This window comes from Heptranchias perlo, chromosome 34, assembly GCF_035084215.1.
Source record: "Heptranchias perlo isolate sHepPer1 chromosome 34, sHepPer1.hap1, whole genome shotgun sequence".
Classification (NCBI taxonomy): domain Eukaryota; kingdom Metazoa; phylum Chordata; class Chondrichthyes; order Hexanchiformes; family Hexanchidae; genus Heptranchias; species Heptranchias perlo.
In genome coordinates, this window is record NC_090358.1 from 25939959 (window position 1) to 25951477 (window position 11519).

General features: G+C 46.3%; 1 protein-coding gene across 1 annotated transcript in view; it reads right to left on the bottom strand.

Annotated features, from left to right (window-relative positions):
• cfap161 (cilia and flagella associated protein 161) overlaps positions 1 to 4136 on the bottom strand; it is a 52799-nt gene extending 48663 nt beyond the window's left edge. Inside the window, exon 1 of the mRNA XM_067971618.1 lies at positions 3908 to 4136. Within this exon, the coding sequence (XP_067827719.1) occupies positions 3908 to 3976 (69 nt within the window). The 5' untranslated portion in view covers positions 3977 to 4136. The remainder of the gene's footprint in view (positions 1 to 3907) is intronic.
• Between the last annotated feature and the right edge of the window lie 7383 nt (positions 4137 to 11519).

Below are 11519 nucleotides of genomic sequence, written 5' to 3' on the forward strand. Positions count from 1 at the left end.
GGATTTTAGCAAGGCTTTTGACATGGTCCCACATGGCAGACTGGTCAGAAAAGTAAAAGCCCATGGGATCCAAGGCAAAGTGGCAAGTTGGATCCAGAATTTGCTCAGTGGCAGGAAGCAAAGGGTAATGGTCGACGGGTGTTTTTGTGACTGGAAGGATGTTTCCAGTGGAGTTCCACAGGGCTCAGTACTAGGGCCCTTGCTTTTTGCAGTACATATCAATAATTTAGACTTAAATGTAGGGGCCATGATCAAGAAGCTTGCAGATATAGAAGTTTTGTTGTTGATAGTGAGGAAGGAAGCTGTAGACTACAGGAATATATCAATGGACTGGTCAGGTGGGCAGAAATGTGGCAAATGAAATTCAATCCAGAGAAGTGTGAGGTAATGCATTTGGGGAGGGCAAACACAGCAAGGGAATACACAATAAATGGGAGGATACTGAGAGGATTAGGGGAAGAGAGGATCCTTGAAGTGCATGTCCACAGATCCCTGAAGGTAGCAGGACAGGTGGTTAAGAAGGCATACGGGATACTTTACTTTATTAGCTGAGGTATAGAATATAAGAGCAGGGAAGTTATGCTAGAACTGTATAAAACACTAGTGAGGCCACAGCTTGAGTACTGCGTACAGTTCTGGTCACCACATTACAGGAAAGATGTGATTGCACTAGAAAGGAGATTTACGAGGATGTTGCCAGGACTGGAGAATTTTAGCTGTGAGGTAATGCACTTAGGGAGGGCAAACAGTAAAAGGGAATATATTGAGATGGGTAGAGGAAGTGAGGGACCTTGGAGTGCATGTGCACAGGTCCCTGAAGGTGGCAGTACAGGTAGATAAGGTTGTAAAGAAAGCATACGGAATGCTCTCCGTTATTAGTCAAGGTATAGAGTACAAAAGCAGGGATGTAATGATGGAACTGTACAAAACGCTGGTAAGGCCACAGCTGGAGTATTGTGCGCAGTTCTGGTCACCACATTGCAGGAAGGACGTAATTGCTCTGGAGAGAGTGCAGAGAAGATTTACAAGAATGTTGCCAGGGCTTGAAAATTGCAGCTATGAGGAGAGATTGGATAGGCCGGGGTTGTTTTCCTTGGAGCAGAAGAGGCTGAGGGGAGACTTCATTAAGGTGTACAAAATTATGAGGGGCCTAGACAGAGTGGATAGGAAGGACCTATTTCCCTTAGCAGAGAGGTCAATAATCAGGGGGCATAGATTTAAAGTAATTGATAGAAGGATTAGAGGGGAGTTGAGGAGAAATGTTTCACCCAGAGGGTGGTTGGGGGTCTGGAACTCATTGCCTGAAAGGATAGTAGAGGCAGAAACCCTCATCGCATTTAAAAAGTACTTGGATGTGCACTTGAAGTACCGCAACCTACAAGGCTATGGACCAAGAGTTGGAAACTGGGATTAGGCTGGGTAGCTCTTTCTCAGCCGGCGCAGACATGATGGGCTGAATGGCCTCCTTCTGTGCCTTAAATTTCTATGATTCTATGGAAGAGAGCCAATTTCAGTGATTTGAAAAGGGATCTAGCACAGGTGGACTGGAAACAAAGATCGGCCAAGAAAACAGTAAATGAGCAATGGCAGATCGTGAAGGTGGAGATAGTTCAGGTACAAACCAGGAAAGATGGGCCTGCAAAGCTTGAGCTACCTGGATGACAAAGGATATAAAGGTTAAAACAAAATAGAAAAAGGAGGTTTATGACAATTATCAGGTACAGAATACAGTAGAAAATCAGGCAGAATACAGAGAGTGCAGGGGGACATTGAAAAAGGATATAAGAAGAGCAAATAGGGAATGTGAGAAAAGATTAGTGGGTAACATAAAAGGGAACCCAAATATCTATTATAAACATATAAAAAGTAAAAGGATAGTTAAAGGAATGGTGGGGCCGATTAGGGACAAAAAAGGAAATCTTCTTGTGGAGGCAGAGGGCATGACTGAGGTACTGAATGAGGACTTTACATCTGTCTTCACAAAAGAAGAGGATAAAGTTAATGTCACAGTCGAAGAGGGAGCAGAGATATTGGATAGGATAAAAATAGATAGAAAGGAGATGCTAAAAAGGTTGACATCACTCAAAGTTAACAAGTCATCTGGTCCAGATGGAATGCATCCTAGGTTGCTGAGGGAAGCTAGGGTGGAGGTAGCAGAAGCTCTGACCACAATCTTTCAATCCTCCTTGGATATGGGAGTGGTGCCAGAGGACTGGAGGATTGCAAATGTTACACCCCTGTTCAAAAAAGGGGAGCGGAATAAACCTGGTAACTACAGGCCAATCAGATTAACATCAGTGGTGGGAAAACTACTAGAGACCATTGTCGAGGACAAAATTAATTCTCACTTGGAGAAGCATGGGTTAATAAGGGACATCCAGAATGGATTGGTTAAAGGCAAATCGTGCCTGAATAACCTGATTGAGATATTTGATGCAGTAACAGAGAGGGTTGATGAAGGTAGTGCAGTAGATGTTGTATATATGGACTTTCAAAAGGCATTTGATAAAGTACCACATAACAGACTTATTCAGAAAATAGAAGCACATGGTACTAACGGGACGATGGTAAATTGCGTATGTAATTGGCTAAGGGATAGGAGGCAGAGAGTAGTGGTGAATGGATGTTTTTCTGACTGGAGTGAAGTATGCAGTGGGGTCCCCCAGGGGTCGGTATTGGGATCATTGCTTTTTTTGTTATATATAAATGATCTTGGCTTGGGCACAGGGAGTATAATTTTGAAGTTTGCGGATGTTACAAAACTTGGCAACGCAGTAAATAGTGAGGAGGTTAGTAGCAGACTTCAGGAGGACATGGACAGACTGGTAAAATGGGCAGACACATGGCAGATGCAATTTAATGCCGATAAGTGTGAAGTGATGCACTTTGGGAGGAACAACATGGAGAGGCAGTATAATCTAATGGTCCTATTTTGAGAGGGGTGTGAGAGCAGAGGGACCTGGGAGTGCACATTCACAAATCTTTGAAGATGGCAGGACAAGTTGATAAGACGGTTAAGGAAGTGTACGGGATAGTTGGTATTGTAAATAGGGGCATTGAATACAAAAGCAAGGAAGTCATGCTAAACCTTTACAAATCACCAGCTAGGCCTCAGTTGGAGTACTGTGTACAATTCTGAGCACCACACTTTAGGATGGATATCAAGGCCTTGGAGAGGGTGCAGAGGAGGTTTACCAGGATGATACCAGGGTTGAGGGACTTCAGTCATGTGGAGAGATTGGAGAAGCTGGGATTGTTCTCCTTAGGGCAGAGAAGGTTAAGGGGAGACCTAATAGAGGTATGCAAAATAATGAGGGGATTTGATAGGGCAAGTAGGGAGAAACTGTTTCCTCTAGCATGTGGGTCGGTAGCCAGAGGTCATAGATTTAAAATAATTAGCAAAAAAACTAGAGCAGAAATTAGGAGAAATTTTTTCACACTGAGGGTTGTTAAGGTCTGGAACGCACCACCTGTAAGGGCGGTGGAATCAGATTCCACAGCGACTTTCAAAAGGCAATCAGACATGCACGTGAAGAGGACTAATTTGCAGGGTTATGGGAAAAAAGCAGGGGTGCAGGACTAAATTGGACAGCTCTTTCAAAGAGCCAGCACGGGCACGATGGGCCGAATGGCCTCCTTCTGTGCTGTAAGATTCTATGACACTGCAAAATTTCAGGTTTCGTACTGGGGATTTCGGTTTGGGGCGAGGGTGTTAGAATTGGGGTTAGGAGTTGGGATTAAGGGCTGGTGTTAGGTTTAGGAGTTGGGGTTGGGGATGGGGTTAGAGGTTTGGAGTTGGGTTAGTGGTTAGAGTAATGGGGTTAGTGTTGGGGGGGGATAAGGTTAGAGCTTTCCTCCCCAGATGTGAAGCTCTAGCGGGCCGTCCCCACACACTCAGCATCCTCACCTGATCCAGGGCAATGTCTTCAAACCAGTTGTGGAGCAGAACCGAGGAGTTGTACGTCCTTTCGCCCATTTCAGCAAACTATTTCGTGGCTGCGACGAGTTGGAGGAAATGTCTTTTGAAATGCGGGAGGCCGGCGAAGCTCTGCCGGCGACCGCGGCGTCCTAGCAACAGACCGCTCCGTTCCCCCGGCAACCGACGGCGTTTTTGCCCTTCGACCCGCGGCATTGGAACTTCCGCCGTTGCCAATGGTAACGGGGGGGCGGGGGGGGGAAAGGAGGCGAGAGGTGGAGAGGCTGCTGTAGGCGGGAGCGCCAGAGTGAGTTAAAGCAGATGATTCTCGGTGATTAATGGGGCCGCGGTGTCACTGTGAGTGGGGTGTGGAGGCGGCGGCTCTGCGCCTCGCCTCGCCTCGCGGAGTTGTGGGCCCACGGGCCCAGGCTCCCTGCGGCACTCGCCTGCCGCTCATTCCCCCCACCCCCGGATACTAAACAACAGGCAGTCCCAGTGCTGCACTTACCCTGCAGCGTGACATGAACACTTCACATCTGCCATTGTTTAATTCTTATTTTGTAATTTATTCCAAATGGTTATGTAATCTACATTTCCATGGCTCAGTTGGTCGCATTCTCGCCTCTGAGTCAGAAGGTCGTTGGTTCAAGTCCCCACTCCCTAGACATAAATCTAGACTGATAGTTCATTGCAGTACTGAGGGAGTGCGGCACTGTCGGAGGATCGGTACCGAGGGAGCGCTGCGCTGTCGGAGGATCAGTACCGAGGGAGCGCTGCGCTGTCGGAGGATCGGTACCGAGGGAGCGCTGCGCTGTCGGAGGATCGGTACCGAGGGAGCGCTGCGCTGTCGGAGGATCGGTACCGAGGGAGCGCTGCGCTGTCGGAGGATCGGTACCGAGGGAGCGCTGCACTGTCGGAGGATCGGTACCGAGGGAGCGCTGCGCTGTCGGAGGATCGGTACTGAGGGAGTGCTGCACTGTCGGAGGATCGGTACCGAGGGAGTGCTGTGCTGTCGGAGGATCGGTACTGAGGGAGTGCTGCACTGTCGGAGGATCGGTACTGAGGGAGTGCTGCACTGTCGGAGGATCGGTACCGAGGGAGTGCTGCACTGTCAGAGGACCAGTACCGAGGGAGTGCTGTGCTGTCGGAGGATCAATACTGAGGGAGTGCTGCACTGTCGGAGGATCGGTACCGAGGGAGTGCTGCACTGTCAGAGGACCAGTACCGAGGGAGTGCTGTGCTGTCGGAGGATCGGTACCGAGGAGGTGCTGCACTGTCAGAGGGGCGGCACCAAGGGATCGCTGCGCTGTCGGAGGGGTGGTACTGAGGGAGTTTGCCTTCATAACCACTGCAGTATGACAGCAGTCAGGTGCAAAGTGAAGTTTTAAAATGTCCCAGATGATCTGCGGAAACTTTTTTTTGAGTTTCTCTTCAGTGTTGTGTTGTCCTCTTCTGAAAGTATTGCTGGGGTATTGTTCCACAGATGCTATTTGCTCTCTGGCACCTCACCCCAGTAGCCATTTTTCATGTGAACTTGAGCAGTGAGCTGGTCAACCATGTCTATCCGACCCATCTGACGCACGCACACACAAAAAAATCAGAAAGCACTTCTTCACTCAAAGGGTAGTGAAAATCTGGAACTCTCCCAAAAAGCTGTTGCGGTTAGGTGAATTGAAAATTTCAAAATTGAGATTGATAATTTTTGTTAGGAAAAGGTGTTAAGGGATAGAGAAGCAAGGTGGGTGAATGAAGTTAAGATACAGATCAGCCATGATCAATTGAATGACGGAGCAGGCTCGAGGAGCTTAATGGCCTGCTCCTGTACCTATGCCCCCACCATAACCCTGGGACACTTAGCCCAAATGTACCCCTATAGCCACACATGGTGAGATCAGCTAACTCAGCACAGACTAGGGATTGAACATGGAACTTTCCTGGCTTAAATGGGTCAGCTACTCACTGGGTAAACTTGCTGAACAGGCAGGGAAGCCCTTGAATCTTAATGTTAACAAAGAACATGTGATCTCTGCTAACATTAAAATTTAACCAGCATTAGGATGCAAGTACACATACACAGCTGTGTTTTTCCTGCCAGACAGCAAAATGGAAGCCAGCAGCATAACCTGACTGCCAGCTCTGTTACTCGAGTATTATAATGTCCTTAGCTACAGGTACTTTGTTACACCTGCTTAGCAGTCATCTTACAGTAGTTCATAAGTGTAACCAGAACAGCCATCTTTATGGCTTCTTCATCATGTTTTTTCTCCCCCGGTCACTTTCAGAAATGTTATGGGGTGATCAGCGTCACTGTCAATGTATCTATAGATTTGAAAAGAATTTGACTTGAGGTAATGGAGAGGGGTACAGAAAAACATAAACACCTATGACCACAGTTGTCTAAATGTAATGGAAATTGACATGGAAGAAAATAGCATATCTTTTAATTTTGTTAAATTGTGCAATGGTTTTTGACTTTCTACTTGCATTTAGAAAGTGTGGCAAGTTGTTTTGGGGGAGTTGGAGAAGAGATGGTCATAGCTTGCAAGCAACTGTGGAGACAATTGGTATTGATCCTGCTTTTAGAAACATAGAAAAATTTACGGCACAGAAGGAGGCTATTTGGCCCATCATGTCTGTGCCGGCTGAAAAAGAGCTACCCAGCCTAATCCCACTTTCCAGCACTTGGTCCGTAGTCCTGTAGGATATCGCACTTCAAGTGCATATCCAGGTATTTTTTAAATGTGATGAGGGTACCTGCCACTATCACCTTCAGGGTAGTGTTTGACGTCCCCAAATGCATTACCTCACACTTCTCCAGATTGAATTCCATTTGTCACTTCTGCCCACCTGACCAGTCCATTAATATCTTCCTGCAGTCTCCAGCTTTCCTCCTCACTATCAACCACACAGCCAATTTTTGTATCATCTGCAAATTTCTTAATCATGCCCCCTACATTTAAGTCTAAATCATTAATATATACCACAAAAGGCAAGGGTCCGAGTACTGAGCTCTGTGGAGCCCCACTGGAAACAGCTTTCCAGTCACAAAGACCATTACCCATTGCTTCCTGCCACTGAGCCATCAGAACAGGGTCATAGAGGGTAATTTTAACCCCAAGGAACAGGTGAGTTGGAGGCGGGTGGGCAGTAAACATAGTTGATTTTTGGAGCGGGACCGCATCCTGGCTCCAACACGTTCACTTCCGGGTTTAACCCAGGCGTATTTGGATGTGTGCGCAACAGAAACCCAGAAGTCCCGTCCCTACTTAAAGCCTGCAGGCTGATAGTTAAAGGAATAATTTAGGCACTTTAAACACTTGAGGCACTTAATTTTTTTGTGTATTATAAAGATGAAACAAATTTAACCTTACCTGAACGGGTCTCCTGTTGCTTCTGATTTTCGGCAGGTGAAAGCAGGCGGGAAGGGCCGGATCCATATTGCACTGCTCGTGGGCCTGGAGAAGCAGGAGTGCTTCATCCAGGACCAACAAGCTCACCTGGTGCGATTGGCCACCCACGATCGGACGACCTTCCCCCCACCCCCCCCCCCCCCCCAGGATGGCTGAAGACCCCTCCATACCTCTGACTCCTCCCGACCTCCGATCTTCTCTATGGCGTCCTCCGATCTTCTGGCAACCTGATCACTTCCCAGCCCATAATGTCCTTAATGGGCCCCCCCCATGTCCTCTACGGCCCACGATCTCTGCCTCCGATTCCCGCCCGACAGCCAGCCAGCCTGTCAATCAGGCTGGCTGCCGGGCGCAAAACTTGTAAGTAAAATTTATTGCCTTCATTAAGGTCGCGATCGCAGATTCTGACCCACCAACTTCACTTCCAGATTTCATGTCTGATTATCTTCCCCCCCCACTCTCCCTTCCCGGCTCCAGGCCCATAATGTCAGCATTACACTAGAAACCTGGTGCGATCACTTTCACAGCTTCCTAAAACATAAACTGTCTGGGATCACTTAATTTTTAGAGGTGATCTTGATTATGTGCCTGTTTCCTATGGTGTATTATTGAATCCTTGATGATCTAGTGACTGCACATTCAGTTCTCACAATTCAATAGGAGATATTTCTCCCATTTCCTGATGATCTACAACTTATATTTGTATGTCGTTCCCCATGGAGAGAATAACGCCTCGGAGGACAGCGGGAAGAGAACTGTAAACAGTGAGCAGGAGAGAAAAGGAAACAAACAGAAGTTCAGGGGGAGCAAAAGCACAAAGAGAAATGTTTTAAGGGGTCTGTTGAAGGGCAGGTAGAAATGTGGCAAGGTGGAGTTTGAGAGACATGCATGGTGGCTGATAAAATGGCCATTGATGATGGAGCAAAGGGAATGGGGAATGAGGAGTAATCTGTTGGAGGAGCAGAGGGTGTGTGTAGGGACATACAACTGGCAGAGATGGTAGGTGTGAGGTAAGGTCATGGTGGAATTTAAAAAACGAGAAGGAGGATTGTACAGTCAATCTACTGGTGCAGGGGAAGCTGAAAGGAATTTTCAAGAATAGGGATGATGGGAGTGTGGGGGAGGACTTGGGCCATGACAATCTGGGTAAAGTTTTAGGTTCTGAGGCAAGAAGAGCATTGGAACTTGAGTCCTGAAGTAATAAAGGCATGGATTAGGGTCTCCATAGGGGTAGAGGTGAAAGAAAGAGGTCTTGGTACTGGAATAGATGCAGAGTGTAGAGATTGGGAATGTTTACACTAGTAAAGAGAAGGTTCAGGTGTGATTTTATAGAAGTATTCAAGATCCTAAAGAGTATAGACAAGATAAACATCAATATGTTTAACATAGTCACCCATTCTACAAGAAGATGGTGTTGCCTTAAACTCAGAAAAGGAAGGATGAAGAATTTAGATTTAACTAGTTTATACAGAGAGTGATGAACATATGGAGTTGACTGTCATAGAACCTTATAGCATAGAAGGAGGCCATTCGGCCCATCATGCCTGTGCCTGTCCAGGGAGTCAGTGGGGGCTGATTGTGTCAGTAAATGCAAGAGAAGATTGGATATGTACCTGGAGAAAATTTGCTGAAGAATGTGAGAGTGTGATATGATATTTACTAGTCACTGGGATGGCCAGTTGGACCACCATGGTCTTTTCTGATTCTGTGCATTCTTATGTGGGGAAGGAAGCCTTCAGGACAGGAGGGTGAAGAAAATTAAAAATAAACATTATTTTTACACAGCCCCCAACCTATGTCGTTGACTTATACAATGATAAAGTAATACAATTAAAGAAAGCAATACAGAGATTATGCCAGTATTTATGTAAAATATAGTCCTGGATTGGGATTTGAACCCACAACCCCAGAGGTGACTGCCACCAAGTGAGCTAAGGTAAGATTCAGGGATCGTCATGGGTGTCAGTGGAAGGGTTGACATGTAGTGTGAGGTTGAGTTTAGCTGAAGGTTGAAGTCACCAAAAATGAAGTGGTGAATGCTCGGTGCAAAAGCTAAGTGAGGGCAGACAGAGCATGATGTGGAATCATAGAATCTTACAGCACAGAAGGAGGCCATTCAGCCAATCATGCCTGGTCCGGCTTTTTGAAAGAGGTATCCACTCCCCTGCCCTTTCCACATAGCCCGGTAAATTTTTCCTTTTCAAGTATTTATTCAATTCCATTTTGAAAGTTACTATTGAAACTGCTTCCACCACCCTTTCAGGCAGCGCATTCCAGATCATAACAATTCACTGCATTAAAAAAAAATTCTCTTCATCTCCCTTCAGATTCTGCCAATTACCTTAAATCTGTGTCGTCTGGTTACAAACCCTCCTGCCAATGAAAACAGTTTCTCCTTATTTACTCTACCAATACCCTTCACATTTCAGCAAGGAAGTTCCTGGTGGTCTTGGGTGGGCAGTGAAGTAAGTTATCCAAACATGAGGAAAGTACAGGAGAGGTAAGAAGACACGACAAGATGGCACCCACAGATGAACTTCATTATGTTGCCATGGTACGTAGCGCGGGGACATATTGGAACGTGTGGGGGAAGAGGGTGAGGAAGGAATCAATGTCTATGAGCCAGGTTTTGGTCAGTTGTGTGATGTTGGTGCACTCATCTCAGATGAGGTTCTGGATTGAGAACGTCTTTTTCTCAGAGCATGGCCATTTTGCAGGGTGATGCAAAATATCCAGGCAGTGGGTGACCCACTGAAGTGGTCAGAGGGGCTAGGAGGAAGTTGTGGGAAGTTTACCCCCAGGGAATGTGGTGGGTGACAGGAGAGAGAGGCAGCTTGCATGGCATCTCAAGAGCCAGCAGTGGGCACAGCAGACACAGTGGCCTCTTCAGGAGAACTTGAGCCTGGTGTGGCAGCCGGATAGGGAATCAACAAGGGAATGGTGCAGGTGGACTGGGGGATCTGTTTGGGGGGGGGGAGAGGTAGGCAATAGCATGAACCAAGAAGGGAAAGAGTCAGGAGCAGAGCCAGAAGACAGCCAACAGAGAGGAACTTGAGTCAGGATTGGCAAACAACACACACATTAATGGGAACGACAGGGGCCCAGCTGATAGCTAGGGGGTTCTGGGACCTTTTGTACCTGCAGATTTCCCTCGCAGTTGGCAAGCTTAATTGTTATCAGTTGTTATTGTTAAGGGTTTTGGTACCGGGGAAATCACACTTATGATCTGAGTCAGCGAGTGGAGAGAAACAATGGAAGCCAGCTGTGCAAATGAAAGAATGAAAGATTTGCATTTATATAGTGCCTTTCACGACCTCCATCCCAAAGCACTTTACAGCCAATTAAGTACTTTTGAAGTGTAATCACCGTTGTAATGTAGGAAACGCTGCAGCCAATTTGTGCACAGCAAGATCCCACAAGCAGCAATATTATAATGACCAAGTCATCTGTTTTAGTGATGTTGATTGAGGGATAAATATTGGCCAGGATGCTGGGGAGAACTCCACCGCCTTTCTTTGAAATAGTGCCATAGAATCTTTTACGTCTACCTGAGAGGGCAGATGGGACTTTGGTTTGATATCTCATTCGAAAGGCAGTGGAAAAAAAAATGAGAAATAATTTTACAGGAGAAGCAAAAGGAAAGCAGTAACACAAAAGCTACATTGCATAAATTAACAAAATTAATATTCAGATGAATCCACCGAACATATATTAACCTCCGAAGGAACAGTATTTGTGTTTTGTGATTAAAAAGTGCATAATCCACAATGCTGTTTTATAATCATTTCATGATTTACTCCATTGCGTTTCTTCTTGCTTTAGTAGACTTCACTATACAAATGAATATGTAAACACAGTCTCTGAACTCTGTTCTTTAAATCATCCTTTATGAGAGTTTGACATCCCAAAGATTATTCGCTTGTATCGAGATTTAGAACGAGGCTGTGCAGTGGAAAGACTTTGCAGTGTTTTTGAAACATGAAGTGTGACACACCTATCTTAAAGGATGCTAATTGGTTGAGTGCTGCTAGGCTGTTGCACACTCAAGGGGTTGGATTGACATAATGGCCCAGAATTTGCTGTTGCTGGTCAACGAGCAGCGCCCGCCGTTAGTTAGACCCGCCTTTGCCCGTTTAATCGCCTTGATATTTTGCGCTGGAAGTGAGAGATGGAAACAGCTCGACGAGCAACTA